At 28.1% G+C, this 24,201-nt stretch overlaps 3 protein-coding genes across 7 annotated transcripts; 1 reads left to right on the top strand and 2 right to left on the bottom strand.

Annotated features, from left to right (window-relative positions):
• Positions 1–292: 292 nt before the first annotated feature.
• Positions 293–5,355, bottom strand: LOC100162330 (beta-ureidopropionase). Its single transcript, XM_001948275.5, has 10 exons — positions 5,116–5,355; positions 4,802–4,960; positions 4,066–4,164; positions 2,465–2,619; positions 2,309–2,403; positions 2,043–2,243; positions 1,849–1,973; positions 1,585–1,777; positions 613–699; positions 293–554 (listed from the first exon to the last, which is right to left on the bottom strand). Exons 2-10 carry the CDS (start codon positions 4,891–4,893, stop codon positions 495–497), a joined length of 1,107 nt encoding a protein of 368 aa, XP_001948310.1. The 5' UTR covers positions 4,894–4,960; positions 5,116–5,355; the 3' UTR covers positions 293–494.
• Positions 5,356–5,469: 114 nt separating this feature from the next.
• On the top strand, positions 5,470–9,895 carry LOC100169163 (CG3337-like). Of its 2 annotated transcripts, none has more exon segments than NM_001162837.2 (5): positions 5,470–5,719; positions 6,102–6,205; positions 6,379–6,551; positions 6,671–6,859; positions 7,182–7,497. In NM_001162837.2, coding segments are annotated over 4 exon segments (621 nt in total). In that variant the 5' UTR covers positions 5,470–5,719; position 6,102; the 3' UTR covers positions 7,338–7,497.
• LOC100158916 (sodium-coupled neutral amino acid transporter 9) lies at positions 8,054–21,629 on the bottom strand. Of its 4 annotated transcripts, none has more exons than XM_029486666.1 (13): positions 21,405–21,629; positions 20,277–20,397; positions 20,056–20,214; positions 19,919–20,000; positions 16,912–16,952; positions 12,799–12,956; positions 12,468–12,629; positions 12,316–12,369; positions 11,815–11,991; positions 10,414–10,628; positions 10,244–10,348; positions 8,590–8,828; positions 8,059–8,501 (listed from the first exon to the last, which is right to left on the bottom strand). In XM_029486666.1, exons 2-13 carry the CDS (start codon positions 20,393–20,395, stop codon positions 8,336–8,338), a joined length of 1,677 nt encoding a protein of 558 aa, XP_029342526.1. In that variant the 5' UTR covers positions 20,396–20,397; positions 21,405–21,629; the 3' UTR covers positions 8,059–8,335. The 4 variants fall into 4 exon arrangements, with proteins under 4 accessions (XP_029342525.1, XP_029342526.1, XP_016659127.1 ...); XM_016803638.2 differs by having other exon boundaries at positions 20,104–20,214; positions 21,405–21,627; XM_029486665.1 differs by lacking the exon at positions 21,405–21,629 and having other exon boundaries at positions 8,054–8,501; positions 20,277–20,723.
• Between the last annotated feature and the right edge of the window lie 2,572 nt (positions 21,630–24,201).

Below are 24,201 nucleotides of genomic sequence, written 5' to 3'. Positions count from 1 at the left end.
GGTCATTAGAGCATACTATTAACTATAATAGTTATGGGTGGCTGATTTTATGGTAATATAAAAATAAAGAAATAATGTAATTCTTCAAATACTAGAAACCACGTACAATAGATTGAGTTGGTTTGAAAACAAATTAAGGGAAGATATTTGGTCATGACTTATTAACACTAAATCATCAACAGCAGTTTTGAACCATAGAATATTCTGTGGTTCGACCTACATTTGTGCTTTTGGCAGTTGGCACAGTGCATGATGTTATTAGAACTCAAAACTATATATTTTAAAATTGTAATTACATCACACAGTGCTCATATATATTGACAAATAAGTGTTATATATTATAATATTTAGTATGCTTAAAATATTCAAAACAAAAATGACAATGTGTTATAAACTCAATTGACAAACTAAAAATGTATGACAATGTGATATAGAATATTGTCTTAGATATACAATTTATTGGATATTGCTATTCTTTTTTGGTGTGAAAACAATTACTTAGAGTTAACAATGTCTGCCAACGAATCTGCATATAAATCTAGTCTTCGAGTCATCTGAAAATAAAATAAAATTTTAATTTATGTCACAAAAAATAGTTAAAAATAATAATACTTGGAAACCCCAATGATCCTTCACTTGTCTACAAAGATTCAAGTCTATTTCTGAAATTAACAATCCATCACGAGTCCTAGAAAGGCCCTAAAAAGTACAATATAAAACATAAATACATTATGGAATAACTGGAATTTCAAGCAACTACAAATTTAATAATTTCATTAAAATGGACACCTGAAGGTCTGCGGACCACCAATTGGAAACTACTGCTTTATTTTGTTATATTTACGGAAAGTGAATTATAATATTGTTTGTACTATACTCTATTCCCTGTAAGTTGACCCACTTTTTTTTTTTTGTGTACGCAGAGTGTGGTGAAAAAGTTGTGACAATATAGTTCACTATAGTTCTACAGTTTCACGTCGTGAAACTCCATGGTGTATACATATTATATTGTCACAACATATTCATCATACTTTCATATTTTATATACTTATTTAGAGATTGTTTTGTAAATTATTAAGTTTCTTCCATCAATAAAGAAATAATAATATTAAGGGACTGAATTAGTGGTCACACAGTCAACGGTTCGATTCATAGTGCAAAGTTCAAAACAATTGTGAGGTTCTACATGATCACCAATTTTCCGTGCCGTCGTACAATTGCGTGAACTAGGTCCCATTCCAATAGGAGTGAAGACCACACATGTCTCCTGTGAAGAGGGTAGCATCATGCAAAAAGTGATATATACATAGATAAATGGATCACATGATCCCTCTACTACCCACTTGTGATAAGCATTGACAAAGACCTTGAGGTCGTTTCAATTAACAAATACAAATATAAAAAAAAATTTATATCTATATTTAAGCATTAAGCTATATAATAAATTTTCTTTATGTTGAAGATTGTTAAGAAAGTTAAAAACCTTATCAATAATAAAATTATATTTGTTAAAACAATTCAATTTCATTGTTAATTTTATATTGTAGATTCTCAAACAAATAATGTCTCAAACAAATGTCTTACAGGAGTTCTTGAACCGTCAGGAGCTGTAATATAGCTTGATCCATAAAAATGGCCAAAATTTTTATGTGCTGGTTTACCATCACCGCTAGTGAACTCAGATGGGAAAATTTCTGTACCCACTCTGTTGATGGCACAAGAAAAATAACTGTTGGCAACTGCAGCTGTTCTAGCCTCAATTCCCCAAAGTGTCTCACTACAATATGTAACATTAAAATATAATAAATTTGAATTTTTTTTTATAATAAGCATTGTACTCATGTTTACCTTAGACCATCAATTGTGGCTGAAGGGTTGAAAACAATTTCAGCCCCATTTAACCCAAACATCAACCAATTCAGTGGATGGTGGCGTCCATAACAAATATTGATTGCAATTCGACCAAAAGCTGTCTAAATTAATCTACTATTGGGGCGTTTTTGTTGTTTTTATTTTCTATGCTAATTTTAGAAATTATATACCTCAAAAACGGGATGTCCCGTGTTTCCTTCCATGTAGTAAGTAGACTCGTTAAAATCACCCACTCGAGGTATATGGTTTTTTCTATGTTTTCCAATTACTTTGCCAAAGTTATCTATGACTACAGCTGTATTCCATATCACTTCTTGTTCATCACGTTCCAGAATTGGTGATATGATAACCATATTGTACTGTTTGCAGATCTGTTAAATAATATATGACTTATTTAATTTTAAATGCACGAGCTATTATGTTAGGCAATACTCACGTCTTTTAGAAACAAAGTTGTCGGCCCTGTTTCAGCTGATTCAGCAAACTCGCACCATGGAAATTTTTCTCGTGTACAAAACACAAAGGGCATTGCTAAAAAATTTATATTTTATTAATACATATACATGTATGAACTTTTTATAGGCTATCTTACGCCACGCTTCTTGAAGGCATAACACATTCACATTAGCTTCAGCTGCAAGTGATATTATCTTGCTTATCTTTTGATAAATTGCGTTACGTTGCTCAACTAAAGGAGCCGTTGTTGGAAGAACAATTTGATTTTGAATAACTCCAACTCTTACAATCCTTATAAAATTCATAGTTTTCAAATTATTTACTTATAAGTGTACCGATAAATGCATTGATTTTACAATGATGTGGTTTTTATTTTTATTTATTTTTGTATCGTTTTTGCAGCAAAGTTCTTTAATTTTCTGGGAGAAAAGTGGACCTAAATGGTACTTTAATGGGTTCAAAGTACAAAATTAACAGCGCTTTACTTAATTATTGGGAAAAATCAAATGGAATTATGGAAAAACAGGAATTTTACACAAAACTCGTTTTTGACAAAATTGATTTCCTTACTTAATTATAATTTTATAATTATTATATGAATTTGATATATCATCACCGTCGTGCAAAAAGTGTCTAAGTGAAATTTGAACTTTGTTGGGAAACCATAATTGAATATTCATAATGGTCGGGAAATTAAACACTTAGTCAAAATACAACAGCCCATAACTTGGTATATATTGAACATTTTCACTTGGTCGGTTTTTCTATATTTGAAGGAGGACTATGGTAACTATTTGGCCATATTATTTCACTTGGTCACTTTTTGCACGACGGCGATGATATTGATAAACTTAAATGTATATTTTTTTCTATAAATGTCAGTAACAAAATGTATCTTCTGTCAAAAAACTAGGAAATTGAATACAATGTTATTACTTTATTATTTGAGAAATTAAATCTAAAAAATATATTTGCTCAATTCATTTTTTTATTTGATATTTAAACAAAAACAATACATTTAATTCAAATCAAGAATATTTGTGGAAATTTGAAACTTTTACATATATTATTACAATTTACTATACACAATGAAATTTTCAGAATATTTATATTAATTTTAAGTTATTGCCTATTTATACTGTATTACTAATATTAACACGTTGACGGCCATGAGGCTACCGGCGGTCATTTGTGAATTTCATATTGTATGTTTTTGTGACCGCCGGCGGCCACAGTTGATCATTACTACCACGCCACATGACCGCCGGCATCCATAAATGAATATGGTTTTATGTTATTAAATTTTCCATGGTGCTACAATAATGCACCCAAAAAAGTGCCGTGGTGTAGCGGGAATCATTACAAATTTTTTGATGTAATAAATGTATTTTTAAAATATACTTAGTATACTGATGATGCATATTGTGTGACCGCCGGCGGCCAGTGGTGGTCAACGTGTTAAAATTCATTGCTATAATAGCAATATAAATATATTTAGTAATTTAGGCTGACCAAAGATCTCTGCTCAGAATGGTTTTTTCTTATACAATGATTTATTATTGAATTCAAATTTAACACATTTATTAAAATCTTACATAGCAGTGAAGTACGCCCAACACCTACTGTACAGCAAAGAGTTACCTTATTGCCACATTTTATATTTAATAATAATTAATAAACCACATTTTTAATAACCTAATTAAGATATATTAAATAAAAATAAAACATTTATAATACCGTTTTTCTCGTAACTCTTCAGTCAAACTATCAAATTTGAAACCTTTAACTTCCACATCATCTACATTATTTATACATGACTCTGGCAGTTGAAGTTCTCTGAAAAGTGTACAATTTAAACTTTAAAGTTAAAATCTTTGTTTACTTTAATTATTGTTATTTTACATTAAAACTGTATCACATATAAATTATATTAATATTTAACTACATATAATACAATTTGGTTTTTGTATATACTATATTGTACAAAATATTTTCTACGATATATCATTAAAAATAAGATGAATAAACCTCTCTGTAAATATAAATTATCCATTTTCTAAAAATATCTCTGAATAGAAACATATTTCTTTAGCAATTATTAAAAATAATATTAGGTACCTAATTATGAATCATCCAAAAAAAATTTTCAACATTTACCTAATTTTTAACTGAACTATTATATTATATTTTTTTAAAGAAATTGTCCATTTACTTCTGTATTTAGTACGAATTAATGTTCAAAATAAACTATTTCAAATACTAGAAGTTTTTTAAAAGTTTTCACTTTTCAAAATCAGAGTAAAATATCAAGTTATGAAATTAATTTAAAGGGAATTTTTTTAAAAATCAATTTATCTGTTCTCTTTTTCTTTGCATATTAGCCATTTCAAAAATAATTAACACCCTGTAGCCTGTAGATTAGAGGTTTAATCATCAAATCACAATTATTTCACAGTTAATAAAATAAACTCACTCTAATTTTTTTCCATACAAGATCCTCTGCACATGATTTAATTCTTCCTGTGGAATATATTTCTCCAAACAAGTATCAATATTTTCAAACATTTTCAATCGTAGTGGACAGTTAAAATATATAAAGAACGTCTCGATGGTGACACCTTGAGTCGTGTATCTTGTTACAATAATAAAATAATCAAAATAATTTATACATCCATTACTTTAATATAATGCATAAGTTATGCATTGAGTGATACCTATGGTATGTGTCTACGCCTATATCATAATATTATTGTAGGTGTTTCATATTAATGTAATGCGTCTACTTACGTTTAAAGCACAATTGTTGGGCGATGAATAAAAATAAAAACAAGCTATAATTTAAGCTTCAGCCTGATGTTTTATAAGACGACAATTGACGTATTCCGTCTTTGTCCTTCATATAATTCATATTACATATCTTTATGATATTATTATTATTTAATAGTTATTAATTAATAATTAATAATACTTTACAAACTATCTATTTTATTTTTTTTATACGATCCGAACTCCGCCCAACTTGTTTACAACCATGAGCGATTTACGAATTTTGATAAGAAAAAAATGCGCACGACTTTTACGCGAACACGTGATTTGTGATTACAGTTTTCAAACGGTTATCATAAAACAAGAAACAACTACACTGGCATTATTGTTTTTTATTGAAAATTTTGATTTTAAAATTAAAAAATAATTATGAGTACTTAATATCTATTATAGTAGTTGTTAACATAAGTTTTGTCTTATTAATTCTAATTGTAGATTTCAAGACTCGAGAGTCGAGAATAAGTCAGTAAATTGTAAATATACTGTGTACTTGACACGTTTACTAGTTATGTATTAAATAATTAAAAATCTTTATCGAATCGTTACAATATCCCAAAGCACTTAAGTAAGTAATATTGATTGTATCGGTATTAGGAAAAAAACGTATTGGGACAAGTGAAATATGTAAATCATTTAACAGGTCATATAATCCATGTCCACATAGGTAGTAGATAGCTGGTATTCAATAGGTATTTTTGTTTGTATAATATAAAATATATATATCTGAAGAATACCTAATAATATAAATGTTATAAAAATATCTACCTACTTAAATGTTTGTGATATACTGCAGTGTATTTGTGTTAAACATTGTGGTAAATACCAAATTATGGTAATAACTAATTAGGTATGAATAGTTGAGTATCGAGTAGATAGTAATTTAAATTCTTTAGCATTTAGTTATCTACAAAATAAGTACCTACTTACATGAAATGTTTTTTTTTCAGTATGTCCAGTGATTTTCCTATTGACATAAATCAATCATTTGAAAATGTGCAGTCAGTTAATAGTAATAGAAGCCTTAGAGGATTGTTTTTAGTGGGATTAACTGGTATGCATGGATATATTTCTCTTTAGTACCCACAACATTCCATGAAGTTTTTTGTCGATCTTATAGTGTACCAAACAATTTAAATCTGTTAGGCTTATATTTTGAAACGATACATACAAGTATTCATTATACTAAAATTTTATTATTTAGACTATTGTTATTGGTTATTGTAGGTGGTATTTCCATTGCGTTGAGCGTAATTTGTTATCCATTCATATCTCCAGCTTTGAGGAAAGTATGTTTACCATATGTCCCAGCTACCAACTTACAAATCCAAAACGTTCTGAATGTAATCAAAGGACGAAAAGGGAAATTAGTGGACTTAGGCAGTGGCGATGGGAGAATAGTATGTAAATAAATATATTTTATACATTTACAGTTTTGTATTCTTTTGTGTGACACCATGATTAATGACTATAATATCATTTGTAAATGTTTTAATTTTTAAAATAATATTTTATATAGGTTATGAATACAGCAAAAGCAGGATTTGAATCAGTTGGTGTAGAGTTGAATTTTTGGTTAGTGATGTATTCACGTTTGGTAGCCATGAAATCTAAAATTAAACCTTCTCCAAAATTTATTCGAACAGATTTGTGGAAATATCACTTAGGACCTTTCACAAATGTTGTAATATTTGGTGTTGAAGAAATGGTTTGTAATAATTAATTGATTTTCTATGAATTAATATATCCATACAAAAATATATTTGTAACATATTTTTATGCAATCCAGTATTAGATTATAAATTGTATTTTTAAACACTTTATTTTAAATGTGCTTTAATATAAATTTTTAGATTGTCCATATATCATAATTTTAGATATTGATAATGTAAAACTGTAATACTGTGTATAGTATATTAGTATGTAGTAGTGTGTATAATCAATGTCCATAACCACATACTTAAGAGTTAAGGCCTTATTTCAACTATTATACCTATAGGCCTATTTAAAAATACCTATTCTTTTTTTAGATGTTGGATCTTGAAAAAAAGTTCTCCGAGGAATTGTCTGAAGGAACAGTAATAGTTGCTTGTCGCTTTCCGCTCCCAAATTTGGAACCTTATTTAGTCATTGGCACAGGAATTGACAGAGTTTGGGCTTACAGAATATCTAAGACCAAACCATAATCCATCAGAACATGTTTTTATAGGTAACCATATTATTTATGTAATTTATTTTAGTATAAATATGTATATTATGTAGCTGACAAACTGACATGAAATTGTCTATGTATAGATAAATAACAAATAAAATGAATAATTTGTGAACAAATATTTAGAACAAAAATAGTTATTGAATTTTAAATTACGATTTAAAAATGAGGAAATAAATGAAATTGTGAATCGATAACAGTTATATTTCAAAAAATTGAAGTGGACTAATAGTTTAATATTACAATTTACAATAGTGGAGATAAAATTTGAGGGTTGAATAACTCAGGTACTCTGATTGTATTTAAAAAAATGTTAATATTCTATACTTATTAGTTATTATATTTATAATTAATTATTAGTTTATATTTATTCAGTCAATATAATATATTTCACTAATAGTTCATACTCGGTTGTATTATGTGTGTATACTCCATGCCATGAGAGAAGGAACCTGGAGGCATTCCCCCACTTAGTGCGATTTAGAGTATGTCAAATAAGTGGCGATGCGCGGAATGGAACGTGTTTCGGTCGGGACACTGGTTCCTTCTCTCGTGGTGCAGAGTATAGTAGGTAATACTGTAGTACAACAGTTGGTTCCTATTAGGTAATTATCCGAACAATTAATAATATATACAATTTAAATACATAATTTGAATAAGATTATCTGAACATTGGAAATAAAATACAAATAGGATCAAGTAAATGTATTTTTATTTTCTATTATATAACAAGATAGTGTATAATAAATAATAGTTTAAATAAATAATTTAAGTTAAAAAATTACATAATAAAATGTCAATGGATATCACACTCTTATCGTTAAGAGATCACAGTAAAAAAAAAAAATGCCTTTTGATGAAAAGTTAAAGACAACTAATTAATGAATATGAAAATAAATTGGGTATATTAATGTCAATAATAATTTACAGTTTTTGCTTTAAATTTTTTTAAACAAAATTTAAAGTTATTATTCAAACAAAAAATTGAGCAATTAGATTAGCTAATCCAACTAATGATATTGAAACGTGAAAAATGACTGATCCAAATGTTAAAAGATTGCGTCTTCTCTGAGATGCCAAATGTAACATGGTTGGTAATGTATATATGTAGACAAATCCACAAATTGCTCCACTAAATCTAAGGAAAATACAGTAATATATGTTTATGCACAGTTTAATTAATGAAACACAGTTACACAAACAAAAAAAATTAAGGATTTTCTTACCGTATTACTGTTCCTATATGTGGCATGAAGATTGCAAATAATATGCATATGAAAATGACAAAACAATTAAGTGCAATAACGTGTAAAACACTTGGGTATATTGATAGCTCAAGAGCTGCAAACACTTGTACTCGTAGCATATATGATATCAGAGGGTAGACAGTCAATAATTGAAAGAATAGAAAAACTCTAGCAATAATGCTAAAGACATCTGTTCTAGGAAAGTTGTTTAAAAAGTTCTGAAAAAAACAAAAGCTATTAGCAACAAACTTATTATTGTTATTATGTACATACAATAAAATATTTAAAGCATAATAATTAATAATAATGTGTGGCTCAACTTTCAAGTACCATAATGTATTAACTCTACTGTGACTATGACTTAATTATACAAATATTGATGGTAAAAAATAAAAATGAAAACTATTAGTCGCTCAGAGAAAATAGTTTTTATGACTGTACTAGGCTTTAATATTTTATGCAGCCATATGAATTAAACATTTATTTTTATTTTTTTGTTGTTCTTTAAGCCCAGGAACTGATGGCACCTCAGGACACGTTTGTGATTGCGCCACACCAGGTCACAATTTAAAAATGTGTAAAAGTGAAAATAATTATTTTTAAAATTGAGGCTTGATTTAATGATTTATGTTTTATTCTAATGACATAATATTCAACATTTTTTGTGTTATGTTTTTCTTTGCTAATTGTTAGTGGTTATAAAAGTTAACATTAAGTGGAAGTCAAATGTGTTGTCTCTGTCTTACAAACATACAACAGTACATTTGGTACAACATATCAAAATTGAATTCAGCAGAACTAGTTTTGTGTTGTTAGGCTTTAATATTAAAGCAAATTAAGCTACCATAAGACTTAAAGCTAGGTATAACTATATAAGTGGTATAATAATATTTTCTGCATGTGTAAGACGTACCTACGTACATTTTTTATGATATTTTAATTGTTATGCAAGTTATCAGTATGTAAAATATTGCTTTTTAAAAATACTCAAAACACTGTTAAAAATTAAAATATTGTAAAAAAACAACATACAAATAGAGATTCACTCTAATATTAATGGTAACGAGACAAAATTGGTTCTTTTGACTCGGATTTGCTAGGCTCTATGTTGTAATTTGCTTTGTGAAGCTGGAGATAAATGACAACACGTGTGGGTATGAAGTCCACTTAATAACATATAGCAATGATTAATGAAGTGTTTGGTATAAAGAATTAAATCTGTTCATGTACAAAAATGTTATTTAACTAATAAAAATAAAAATGCCAACATTTCAACTGTTCTGAATTTTAAAAAAAACTTATAATAATTGTATTTTACAGAAGTGAATGGGTTGGTAATATGCATTTTTTATTTTATATTGACATATATATTAGGTTAAGTTATTATATAATTTCTTTATAAATTAGGTAATGAAATGATTTGTTAGAATTTGGATTTTAAAATGTGTATTCTTATTTCTTATTCTAGTTTATGTAGTATATACTATATTATGTACATTGCATTTTATTATCTACAGTAGAGTTATAGTTCATAAGTCATATTATTGACTTTTGGTGAACTCTGTACTTTGGCCCCAGAGTGTTCATTAGAAAACAGTTTATAGAATATTAATAGTTGTTATAATATACTTACATCCTCGATGCAAGATTTAGCTAATGGAAAACACACATAGAAAGTAATTCCAATCAATAAATACGTTAGGAGGACAAGAGTGAATGCTATTGATAGATCACGACCCTAAATGTATTGAACAAAATTTCATAATTAGTATTTGATTTTAAAATAATAATATAGTTACTTGCGTTGTGTTTTTGATTTTCATTGTTTCTCATTATTGTAATGATAATATTATGTATGAACATCGATAACGTAAGCATTCCAGATGTTGCAGGAAATGTGTTTTTATAGAATTCAGAATAATCTGTTAATCCTTCTAGCGTTGGAGCAGACATATTTATTCCCCAACTATAAGATTTTATTATGACAAATATGAATAGATACAGCACAGCCAGAGTTCCTAGAAAATCAATTTTCATGTATTTAAGTTTTCTGTGGATGTACAGAATGATTCACCAAGTATGCTCACTTCTATTTTTTTCTTTAATAATGAATTTATTCAAATTCTAATTTTTAAAACTTTTAAATACACTTAAAGTCCATATTATCAAATTCTTGAAATTGTTTGTATTTAGCTAGCCATATCCAGTTGTGATAGAAACTTCTGTTTTTCAAATAAACCTCCCCCCTTTTTTATTTAGTAAATTATTTAGTGAGTTTGAAAATTTTTATGTAGGTAAAAAACATAAAATAAATGTAACATTGGATCTAGTATTTACTATACTTGGACCATTTTTATACAAATTATAAATATTAACAGATTAATATCAATTAGGTTCTACAATTTTCAAATAGCTATACTACTATAGCCTTCCACATATTCCAAACCAATTATCATGAGCCTATTGTCTTTAAAATACAAAAATAAATACTTCGTAACCACTTGTTCGAATTTTGATTTTGATACAACATTTTCAAACAAATGTCCGCTAAATAATTTACAGTAGAAAAGTAGGTTGTCATTTGAAAAAAAGAAGTTTGAGTCTTCACGGGACACTCTTTAAGTAGTAAAAAAAATGTAGTCTCTAAGAAGTATATGTAAAAGTATCAAAAATCAGATTTTGAATAGCTGCATTATTGAAGAAAAATAGAGTAAGCAGCATGGTGAATCATCCTCTTTACAGTGATAAAAAGTTTCTATCGTATTTGTCCCTGTCAATAAATATTATATTTATAACAATATTTTTTTTTAAGTTTTTAAACTATTTGTTACCATAATTCATACCAGGTATTTACTAAATTGATCTATTGAAAATTGAAATTGTATTTAAGATTTGAAAATTATTAACTGTATAATATTATGTTAAATAATAATAACATTCTTTTAATTACCTACCAGAAAATTTGCTCCAATAAACTGAATAAATTAAAAATATTTTTGAGTGAAAATACTTACAAAAACTAAATGAATAACCGTGTCCATCTACAATATTATTCAGTAATTTATAATTATGTGCCCATCGAAATGAAAAGAAAACGAGTCATAAGAAAAAAATATATATAAATATAAATCATCGACTTGTGGGACAAATGCTACTGCTATAAAGTTACACCACGTGTGTATATTCAAATACCCAATAATTTACCCAAAGAATTAAACTTCGTGAAAAACGTAGCTGATCTAAAGTTCAATAGCGGAGCAACGATCACGACGAGAAATATTGGTACCGTCGTATTGAGATCCCAAATTCGTTCGTACAATGTCAACTGCCTGGTCGTGTCGGACGTAGCATTTACGAAGTCCGCACTGTTTGGGCATATAACTGAAACGAAATAATTGCAATAATTTACATGGTGTGATACGCAATTTTTTTTTTTGGGGGGGGGGAGTGATTAACCCACTGCTTTATAATTTAGCACCCTCATAATTTATGCTATTTGTGGACTAACTGAAAAATAAGGAGGTTCATAGCCTCCAGTTTTTTCATTGAAATGTTGCCACTAAACTTAGGCACTACTAGACTAGGTACCTACGTCAAAACTTAAAAAGTTCACATACAACTTAGTCGATATTTTGTCAAAATTAGTCAAGTACAATTTAATTGGAAGCATAATGGATTTAAATTGTAATAGGTACCCCGACTTACGGTTAGTAGTGTTGAACTCAAACGCCCCGGTGTTTTCGTCCGCAAAGAGCAAATCTGCAGCCACGCCAAAAGTTTATTTTATGAATATAGGTTTATCAGTCGGTCACAATAATATTATAATTTTGTCTGGAAAAATTACAATTTTGCCTTACCGTGAATATATCCGACAGAATAATATAAAAAATTCGACATCAATATCCAGTACACTATGTTGGCACCTAGTAAAATGATGAACGAGAATAGTTTCGCTATGACTTCGGCCCAAGGGCCCAGCAATTTTTTGCTCAATTGTGCTACCTCTCCGGTGTCATTTCCTTAAAAAAAATAAATGAATATCGCAATATAAGAAAATGTAATTTTTTCTTATTTTATCGCTCAATCGATTTTTACATTGGTAATATTTATCAGCCTTTTTGACTTATTGTTAATTTTATTCGTGGGCGGTGGGCCATTAATTAATCATGGGTTTTGAAATATATTTACCGTGAAGTACTTGCACCTTAAGAATGCGATTTGACGTGTATAAGCACAGTGCAGCTATGACGAACATTAGTATTAACCCCATCACTAGTCCTGCACGTTCCACGCTCCAAGGCATGGCCAATAGGGATGTTCCCATTATTGTGTTCCATATTGCGAAACTAAAATCAAAATATTACATTATTTATACTACCATTAGTTTGCAGGTCAGTGGTCAATCTATATCGGTCAAATAAATAAGGATGATAAACAGAACGATTCGGCATTCGTAATTTAATGTGGCGGTAATTTTTTGAGATTTGTCACGGCGTGGTGTGACGACATTATTTCTGGTGGCAAAATTAATCTATGCATAGGTCAAATATTCGAGAAGTCACATAGGTATTCAAGCTATTTCCTGACAATGCATTGGACCTGATCAACAGTTAATTAATTCCCTTTTAAATGGTTTTTGAATCCTTCAGATCTTCTCGGAAGAATCTCTTTTATAATGCCTTTTTATTTCCCGAAATCAATTCGTTTTTGTATCCCAAGTCACACCATTTCGTACGGCAATAACCACCCGTATGTTCAGAACCTATATACTCCATAAACAACTTATATTTTCGTATTTTAGATTCTGAGAGTAGCGATGAATATAATTATTGATTTTACAATGATGTGTTTTTTTTTATATTTTTGTGTCTATCGTCTCCTTTTGGAACAGTAAAAATGTTTGGATTTTCTTCAACAGTATCTTTTCTGATAGGGAAGTGAATGTAGTTGGTACTTTTGGTGGTCAAAAGTAAAAATTTCCCAGTAGTTTTCAAAAGCGCAGTGAAAAACAAAAGAAAAATTAAGGGAAAACGGGAATTTTTACGCAAAACCTGTTTTCGAAAAAATCAATTTTGGTTTTTGGAGCAACTCTTAAACAACTGACCTTAGGCACATGAAATTTTGACTGAATGTTTGTATTATAATTTACACCATAACATTTTCCAAATATTTTGACTTATTTTAAGCTGTTTACGGAGATTTTCAGTTTCTATTTTTTTTAGTTTTTTTTTCTATAAATATCAATAAAATTTTATTTGTTGGTTAAAAAAGCTTGAAAATGTAATATAAGGCAAGAAGGCTCATAGTATGGTGTTTCAAAGGCATGAAAAAAAAAATTAAAAATCCATACTCACAAATTTTTTTATAAGCATTTAAATGTTATAAGTTCAAATATTGACAAAATACGTACAAATTACGAAAATTTGCAAATTATTTTGAGTTAGTAATTAATAAAAATTTTTCTTTTTAAATCTAAGATTTGAAAATGTCATACAAGATTCCTCATAAGTTTGTCTACCTTTATAAAAAAAAAACAATGTCAACAAAAAAGTCAAATTAAATTTTTATGAGCGTTTGAAATTCATATTTTTACAACATTTGATATTCACTCGATTTCTCATGTAACGATTTTTTTATTTTCTTAAAAAACGATTGACTGTAGATACTTGAAAATTTCACTGAATGTTTATATTATTTTATTATTTATTTGTATATTCTATACACCATACAATTTTGAAAATAATTTGACTCTTTTTGAGCTGTTTACGGACATTGTCAGTTTTTAATTTTTTTAGTTTTTTTTTCTATAAATATCAATTAAATTTTATTTATTGGGTAAATAAGCATGAACATTTAATGCATAGGCTCCTGAAATATTGTTACAATAGCAGTTGAAAAATATTAAAAATACATAGCCACAATTTTTTTTATAAGCATTTAAAGTTTAAATGTTGACAAAATTTAATAATTATTTTGTGCTTAAAAATGTATAAATATATGGCATATGGCAAATGTTCAACTTTTATAACTAAGGATTGAAAATTTAAAACAAGACTCCACGTAAATAGATTATATTTAAATTACTTAATTCGCCTAAATATCATCAAATATACTTAGTAATATCATAGGCTGACTGACCGTTTTCGCTCAGAATCGTTTTACTTATACAATAATATTATATCATTGAATTCAAATTTAATACCATCCATTATACAGTGACCCACTATTGTAACCTACTGTACAGCAGAGTGACATTCACTTACCCACCTTTTATATTATGGATCTTACTGTACCTATGTCGTCCTATATTATGTTTGTTAACCATATTGCAATTTCCGTTTGACGTTTATAATCCAATATATATATATTAAGTAGTAATACCTAATAAAAAAGTAAACAGTCAACGTAAAAATAAAAATTTTTAATAATGTAAGTAGATGGGTAGGCGAATCTCGCGTACATATATACCGAGTAAATTAACGAATATTGAATTAACTGAAGTAATTATCCATATGATATAAAAAAAATATTAAAGTGTTTTTAAAACGAAAAATTCGTTATTATAAAATTCGTATTCTAATAACTTTCATTTATACGGCATTATAGATCTGTATGAGTGAATAATAATCGTTTTAATCTATTTTATCCTTTCAACCCTCCCTTGCTCGTAATCGTAATGTAAATTGTAAATATGGCACTGACCTTAGGTGTGCACAATGATTTTCACAATAATCATCTTTTACAACTCGCGGCCGAACTTGGATGAAAATATTTGTGTATTTTTATTTTGAGTGCCATATATTAGGTACTCATTAAGCAATTATAACATAATAATATATATAAAAGGAAACCCTGCACCCAATGGTATTTTACGGGTTGTTGAACCCTACGTCGGTAGACCCGGCGTGCGTGAGGTGCAACGACCCCAGACTCTCCGGGGTTAGTTTGGCAGATCAATAAACCCCTTTTCGCCGCCGCCGCTGTCTACGTTAGTCTCGGGGAACCGCGCGCATTCCGCTGCCGACGTCGCACCGCGGCTTTACCCCCATTCATCGAGAGCCGGCCGGCCGGCCGGTCGGCGGTCACTATTATATTATATATATATATATACACAAGACATGCTCGTTTATGACTTCCGTCACTCTTCGGCCGCAGTAAAAAATATTATATAGACTATCTCGATCAGTGTATACATTTTAAGCGATATCTCTAGCTTGATGGCCCTCTATCTCTAAAATATATACGGCACGGTCGTTCGTTTATCCACAACCTCAGCGGGGATGACACTGCAACAGCAGACGTCAGACTGCACCGAATAGTAAGGTAATGCACACGCGCATATATATTAGCTGATGTAGAGTAGTCGGTAGACGTGTGTATCTAATACTATAATAATAATTAGTATGTAATCTAATATAATATATAATATGTTAGAAAAAGTGAGCGCGTGCGTAATGCATAATCATATCGTACACGAGTTTTATTTTACCTCTGAATACTCTTAATTTTATTCTTAACCCAATTTTACCCGCGCGATTTCTATACACGACACGACACGTCACGCGTATTATAGGACTCAAATGTACTATAAGAGACTAGTAAGACTCGCAATGATATTATGTGTTGACTGCCGGTGAATATTATAGACGAACTCATCATTGCATGTTGCCACGTGTCGCAAGTTACTGCGGATATCCGTAAATATTTACCTAATATATTTATATAAAGGTTACATTTTAAGTATAGTTTTTAAAAATATTGATTATACATTATATGTCCCCAACCTTTCGTTACTTTGTACACATTTAAACCAACAGTTATCGAGTTCAATCTACGGTTAGATGTAGGCAGAATTATATGCGAAAGTTGGTAGCTTATTATAATTGTTGATATGTATACCTATTATAGTAAACAATTATTGTTTTTGACTCTTTTTGAAAATATCGTGACTTTGCTACTACTTATAAGTTACAACAGTATTTTATATATATACCTATATATATTTGTTAGGTAATAGTAAGTTTGGAATCGTTTTATCGATTTTAAAACGTTCACCTCGTTATAATATTATAATATCTTATGAAATACGACGAACGTCCGTAAAGATTAATTTAAAAATACTATTATACCTTTTTTACTTTATATAATTTGTATCATACCTACTATTTACGATGTTATTTGAACTATGACTTATTGATTTACATGCAATATATTATACTAGTTAAATAAGTACCTAATTACCTAATACTTAATACTTAATGAATGATAATACAATTTAATATTTAAAACTAAAATACTTACATGGTAATTATACTATTTTGGGTGTATGGCTCATTGGTAATCTAAAAAATATTTAAACATATTGTTGTTAATTTAATAAGTCATACAATGTGATATTGTAAAAATGTATATTATAATTTTGTGAAAATATTTACTAAAATCTTAAACTTAGAGGGTGATTCGTCATTTCTGGAATGAATTTGAATTAAGTTTGTAATTGGATGTAGGGGGATTAAAAGTAAAAATGTACAGCGTCTATTATTCAACATGATCGAGAAAAACTGGAATATTTAAGCAATTTTTTCAAATCAAAAAAGAATTACTGTGGACACATGACATTTTCACAAAATATTTAAATTTTCTCTACCATTTGCGTAATTTGACTTACACTTATGGTGTTACAAACTTTTTTATTTTATATTGGATATTCAATCCCCCTCTTCAGCCCTTAAATGGACCCATTTTTCTGATACGAACATATAGCGATCATTAAATATGTAAAAATATGTCAATAAAATATTGTTGAACTTAAAATAATTCTGAACTAATTAATAATAAATACCTAAAAGTTATAGTACCTATACCTAAAAGTCGAACATTTTATCAATTTTTTTATGTCTTAACTACAAAATAATTTGCAAATTATCGGGAATTTTACGAATTTTGATCAAGTTTAATAAATTACCTATAAAAAAAAAATCATGCATATTAAGCATTAATACATTTATGATGCTATAATAACAACTGATAACCTAACACATTAGGTATTTACCTAATATAACATTTTAAAGCTATCTAATCCAGCATAATATTTTTATCGATATTTTTTGAGTTAAAACTAAAAAAAAAATTTTAATTTATAATGTCCATAAATAGCTCAAAAATTAATAAAATTATTTTGAAAAAGTTAAGTTCATAGAAAATGCAAGTATAAACATTTGGCAAAAGTACCTAACCTATTTCAAGTATGGTTAAGCTATACACGGTATTTCGTTTTTAAATTACAACAAAATATAAATATCTTTTGAGAAGATTATAGCTAATTTGCATTTCAAACACTCATAAAAAAATAATGTAATTTAATGAAAACTTAATGAGGAATTTTTTAGTCATTTTTTTTGTTCTTAGATATAAATAGAATTTTTTCATGAATTTCTAACTAGAAATTAATTTTCAAAATTTTGCGATTTTGATGAATTTAGTCAAAATTCTAATTTTGAACACTTATTAAAATATATATATAGTGACAATATATTTTTAATATTTTCAAAATGTGTTAGGATATGAACAACTTATGAGGAACTTTGTATCAAATTTTCAACGTTTTTGACCGATAAAAATTTTTCCATCGACATTTTAAGAAAAAACTAAACTTATTGACTTATAACTTTTTGAGTTACACTATACTAAAACAATATCAAATAAACTGGTTTTACGTAAACATTTCTAGTTTTTCTTAAAAAAAATTGTTTTTCCCGATTATTTTGAAAATTACTGGAAATCTATTACTTAATACTACCCTCTCTCCAACCCCCCCCCCCCCCAAAAAAAAAAAAATAAACCAAATCGGTTAAATTTGTTATCAAAAGTTACGCCCAAAGCTGAAGAGGAAGCATTTTTTTGCTAGCCCAAAAGATGATGACACAAACATTTTTTTTTAATTTAAAAAAAACACATAATTAAAAAATCAATAGGTACGTTTATGGGCCCGCTCAGAATCTAATGTTATAAATTACTAATGGTACCTAGATAATGTATATAAAACTATTAAATATTAATATGATGATAAATTCTCGCTGGCTCCGCTCAAAATTGTAATTATTATATGCAATGATTTATAATATTAAATTTAAAAAAACATTACAGTAACCCATCCATCATGCCTAGTACCTACATCAAAGCGAGTTTTTATCATTGTTATTTCATGTATAGGTATTTACCATTCAATTATTATTTGTTATTTTTGTATGACATTATAAGAATTTTATTAACGAAATTTTAAATCAACCTATAACAACTTATTTTGTTATTATTATACGTGAGTTATTTTATTATCAGTTAGTTGTAATCGTATTTAGTTAATAGTTAATTTTTTTATTTTTTAATTCTTAAATTAAGAAATACTTTATTGAGTTTGTAACTTTTAGATTTTGAATAAGGCTATGGTTTTATAATGATATTTTTTTAAATATTTCTAAATACATTCAATTTCATACCTTACAAAACACTTTGTTAACATTCAAATCATTAATATGCGACTTAATTACTTAAAGCTTTCAAAAAATATAAAATGAAAATTAGTTCCCTTCTAAATTAACTGATTCGTGTTCAAAATATAACCACAAAAAATGGAATACGATATTACTTTCAAGGCTTATTATATCATTTTACAAAATTCTACGCATAATACCATATTATAGTACCTAACAATGTAGAAGTATTATAAATTATTGTATAATACTTCTATAGGTACGAAAAATGTAATTATTATAGTGTGTGATTGTTGTTGATGTACATATTAAAATAAACTATTTTAATAATTTTTTATACACATATAAAATATATTATATAATATATTATAGTATATAACATATTTTATCGTTCTTTAATTTTTAATCTATTTGCTATACCTACTAAAATTTTTTTAAATGTATTATTTTATTTTTAATATTTTTTATCACAAACGTATTTACATAAAACGCATGTAGAAAATATTAATGATCAGTATATTTCTTATCGTACATTTTAGTTTATAATATATATATCTTATCAATTCATTATTTATTAAGTGTCTAATACGGACGTAGGTACTGTTATATGTAATTTTTAAATTTATAATGCAACAAAAATAATTACTAAGTATAAAATGTTAGGTTAAAGTAATTATTATATAAAATACTTGTAGTAAAATATTAATGATGAATTAGTCTTAACGATAATAACATAGTATCATTTAGTTCTATTGACGATTATTATTTTGTTTTATATACCTTAGTTCTTAACTGAAAAATGAAAAATGTAAACTTACAGTATCGCCTAATGGAATGTAAGGCTGTAATTTTCGATAAAACTTTGGCCTGTTTAGTATATCATAGTCCAAACTAAAAGATCTGAAAAAATATTACATTCATGTCACCCAGTTTAATAAATGATTACTATATTTACTTAGAACATGAACATGTATTTAACAATGTATCTGATTGTCGAGCATACCTCAAGTAATACGGATATAGTAATTCATTGGCCTTTGACTGAGTAGTAGGTGCTTTATTATTTTCTAAATCACTGTTTTCCGAATCATATTTAAATATGAATCCATTGTCTCTGAAAAAAAAAATAGAATATTTTATAGGCACTATAATATAGTGTGAAAATGTTGGACTTACGCTATGCTTGTTCTGCTCAATTCTGTATTTAATAGTGGTTGGATTTCACAATCCGTAATCATAGACTTGGCCCTGGGTCTACTGGACCTTTTAAACGATTTCTTAGAAACTCGACCCATTGCTTTCAAGTGTTCATAATAGAAACAAATAGGAAGATTGTTTTAATAATAAATTGCATTACATTTACTCCACATGGTTACATATCTAACGCACTCGTAAGACTCGCTCGGACCTTCTTTTATTTTTCCATTTACACTACAACTGCTACCTGCTGTGCTATGTTGTTCGAATCTTATCAATAACAATGACCCTTAAACCCTATTCACCTTGTTCTCGTAGCCTACTTTATGGAATCACGCGCGTCCATATTACAGTATAGTAGACCGTCAATAATTTTCGGGCAAAATATGCATAATGTTTAAATAAATCAGTTTGGTCAAAGGCGCAAAAAAGAAGGCGTGGCTTGGAAAAAAGAAGATAATAACAATGCTTATGCAAAAACTGAGATTGAAAACAAGGCCAGATTAAATATAAATTCAGTAGTTATAATCAGCACCGAATGGCGAATACCGATTTGCATATAAATATATATTATATATACCTATTTATTATATACCCATATTTGTGTGATAAAAATGTAATTGCTAATTATTTTTAAGGTATGTTCCTACGTACCAAGTGTGTATTCGCTAACATATTTTATGCAATCTTGGATATTATTGTTGAACGATTTTCATGGCCAATCGGTCTGTTCAATATTTATAGATCATTGAAGCTGAATAACATGTTATCGCGATATTCCGTTAATATATATTTAGGTGCATCGTGTATACATACTCAGACATAATATGTTATATTAGCCAATAGTCATAGCCAATAACCTATTTAGTCAAATCGTATAATATTTAGTAACTATTCACTAGGTACTATATTTGATGTAAAATGTCGATTAATATAAATAATAATTAATCGCAAAAACTAAAAGTGACGAGCAAATATATAAATGACACTACTTTAATAATGTTCAAGGAGTTGTCTCTTATTTATATTATTATATAGGTAGGTATACTTCTTATAATTTTTAACTTATAATTAAAATGTCAAAATAAAACAATTAATTATACTCACCATTGTTACAGTTTAGGTTTTATGTAATATCAAATATATATATAGAGTTTTGAGTTATTTTCGTAATAATTTTGTTACTGCAGCTAGAGCACATAAAAAAATTGCTGGAGGATTCAACAGCCATAGGACATGGCTCATAATAGGTTCTACATAGTAATTATAAACGGTTGTGGTTCAAAGTGCTTATATGCGAACACTGTGGTCTGCGGACTCCGACTAGTTTGACATTATATTATGGAGAAAGGTGGCGTCGTATATGCATGTGACATGGTGTGGACGGAAAACTTATCAGATGATCTATGGACTATGATATAAACAACCTTATTTTTATAGTTTATTTAAGGGGTGGGAGGCGAGAGTTAATATTGCATATATAGAGAGCGTTAAGATATCCAGCCCAGATAAAAAATAAAATATGCTCGTAAATGAGCAGTGGTGGATCTAGGATTTTTTTAATGTGTTAGGAAGGGGGTAAAAAACATACATCTTTCAATACAATGTTAAATACATATTTATAAAAACACTTATATACATATGCATTTTGAATATTATAGAATTTTTATTGTCCAAAAAAGTAGTTATAGTATATAGACGTGATAAATTATCTAGAGTCTAGAGTCTAGACGTACCTACCTATAGTAAATTGTATGGTATTCTTCCGTGGTTGAGTGGTTAAATTTGATCGTTGATATAACTTGTCCTTTAGATATTTGTGGCATTTTAAAATTAATATTTAACATATCTGCTTTAGAAACTACACGGTTATAAATAATGAAACATTTTGGATCTCCTCTTTCAATACGCTTAATTCAATTTTAAATTTTGTTACTCATAATTGTTATGTCATAACTATTAAAAATTGGTATAGCTTATTAACTTATACGTTAGGCTAATGGGCCTTGGGGGGCTCAGGCCCCTCTACCCTCTTGAATCTACCACAGTTAATGAGTCTATAAAACTCAATCCAAAAACTGTACCTTACAAAAAACTCTAATTATTGGTATATTATGAATATGATATGTATAGGTATTGTATATTATATTTATTTTAATATATAATATCGATTAACGCTCAAACAGTCATAATAATTAATAAATTGGAATTTACATTATCTATATTTATAATAAGCGTTATCATTCGAAATCAAGTTGATAATTTAATTTTAAAAAGTATTGGATATTTTTAATAATAAATGTTTATAAAATTATTACTTAAATAATTTATTAGAAAAGGTATTTTGATGTTAATTACTTATCAATAGGTTACATACATGCTTTAAACGGACTCTAAGCTCATTACAAATAATAGTTAGGTTAGATATGATAAAATAAAACACATTTTGCATTGAAGATAGATTTAAGAAGACGTTTCACCGACATTAATTGTTGTCTCCGTCTAACAAGTGCGTAACATATAACAAGATTTACGCTCAGCAGATCACGTTTAGCTTCGTTAGTTCAAAAATTGAAGCGAACTGACCTCTTATAAAATTAAAATGTAAAATTATTATCTAGGCAATGTCATAAGCTTTTTATTATATTTTAATTTTATAACGAGTTATGAGCATTTTAAAATTTAAAATTGGTAGTTTATCTTAAAATATTCATAGACCTCTTAAAAATTAAAATATAATAAAAATCCTATGACATTGCCTATATAATAGTAAAACCTTTAAGTTTTAAAAGAGGTAAATTCAATCTAAGTTTCAAACTTATGAAACTTAATGTGATCAGCCGAGCATAAAATTTGGTATGCTATGCACGTCATGTAAGACGGAGACAACAAATGTCAGTGTAACTTCCTATTAATATTTTTTTATTTTAATAGACTTGATCAATTTAATATTTTAATCGATATATTTCAATTGTTCTATAATATGACTCAAAATACGGTTGAATTTAATTTACCCGTAAATGTGATTCTATTACACGATGTACGAATTTATCCAGTCGTTTGGCCTAGTTTATGGCTATTATAGTAATGTCATTAGTCATTACATAGTATAAATGTATGATTGTATATTGTATATATAATGTGTATACTATGTGTGGAATACAGATGATCGGTATATTGTTATAATATTATGTAATTCGGAAATTTTGGATTATAAATCTAAAATAAATCTAATTGGTATTTGGAAGATACAACTTATTGATAAGATGATCTGTATGACCGTATATTATCCTATAATGTTATACGGGCTTTACAATAATTGCTAATAAATATTAAATCGTATTATTGTAGTGTTATCTATATATCTAAAAATGATTGTACATTTTGAATACATTTTATAACCTAAGATCCACCGGACCGATTTCGATGAAAAATTCAGGGCATATTAATATTGATATTTAGATGGTTTCTGTGAAGTTTGTATGCTGTGCGATAAGTGGTTCCGGAGTTATGGCCTTTTAAGTGCACACCTGGCGACATGGCAATATTAATTTTTTTATATATTCAAGTGCAAACCATGGAAACCGTGGAAATTAATTTATTTGTTTTTCTACAGTTTTACGTGCCACATTCGATTTCATTGTCGCATTGCGCAGTAAATATATCGTACAGCTGCACATACGACATATATAATATGACAACAACAATTCTATTTTCCAGATAAATATTAATTGGTTTGAGATTAAATGAGATTGATTTTTATTCAATTTAAATTGTATGGATTTAGGTGTAAAAAAAGCCACGACCAAGACGACAGAATATAGGCCGACGATCACGTAATTATGTCGCACAACAGTCTTATTGAAAACCTTTGTACAGGGTCACTCTGGAACTACTTATCAGA

The sequence above is a fragment of the Acyrthosiphon pisum genome, chromosome A1 (assembly GCF_005508785.2).
Source record: "Acyrthosiphon pisum isolate AL4f chromosome A1, pea_aphid_22Mar2018_4r6ur, whole genome shotgun sequence".
Lineage (NCBI taxonomy): Eukaryota > Metazoa > Arthropoda > Insecta > Hemiptera > Aphididae > Acyrthosiphon > Acyrthosiphon pisum.
This window is presented reverse-complemented; position numbering and strand designations above follow the sequence as displayed.

Coding starts and splice junctions, on each gene's coding strand:
- LOC100158916 (XM_029486666.1), bottom strand. CDS start 20,395: ATGGGTCGAGTTTCTAAGAAATCGTTTAAAAGGTCCAGTAGACCCAGG. Junction 16,953..19,918: donor ACATTCCATTAGGCGATACT/GTAAGTTTACAT, acceptor AATATTTTTTAG/ATTACCAATGAGCCATACAC. Junction 12,370..12,467: donor TTCTGTCGGATATATTCACG/GTAAGGCAAAAT, acceptor GCGTGGCTGCAG/ATTTGCTCTTTGCGGACGAA.
- LOC100162330 (XM_001948275.5), bottom strand. CDS start 4,893: ATGTTTGAAAATATTGATACTTGTTTGGAGAAATATATTCCACAGGAA. Junction 1,974..2,042: donor CGGGACATCCCGTTTTTGAG/GTATATAATTTC, acceptor AGATTAATTTAG/ACAGCTTTTGGTCGAATTGC. Junction 555..612: donor AGGATCATTGGGGTTTCCAA/GTATTATTATTT, acceptor TTTTATTTTCAG/ATGACTCGAAGACTAGATTT.
- LOC100169163 (XM_029486139.1), top strand. CDS start 6,103: ATGTCCAGTGATTTTCCTATTGACATAAATCAATCATTTGAAAATGTG. Junction 6,206..6,378: donor GTTTTTAGTGGGATTAACTG/GTATGCATGGAT, acceptor TGGTTATTGTAG/GTGGTATTTCCATTGCGTTG. Junction 6,860..7,181: donor TATTTGGTGTTGAAGAAATG/GTTTGTAATAAT, acceptor TTCTTTTTTTAG/ATGTTGGATCTTGAAAAAAA.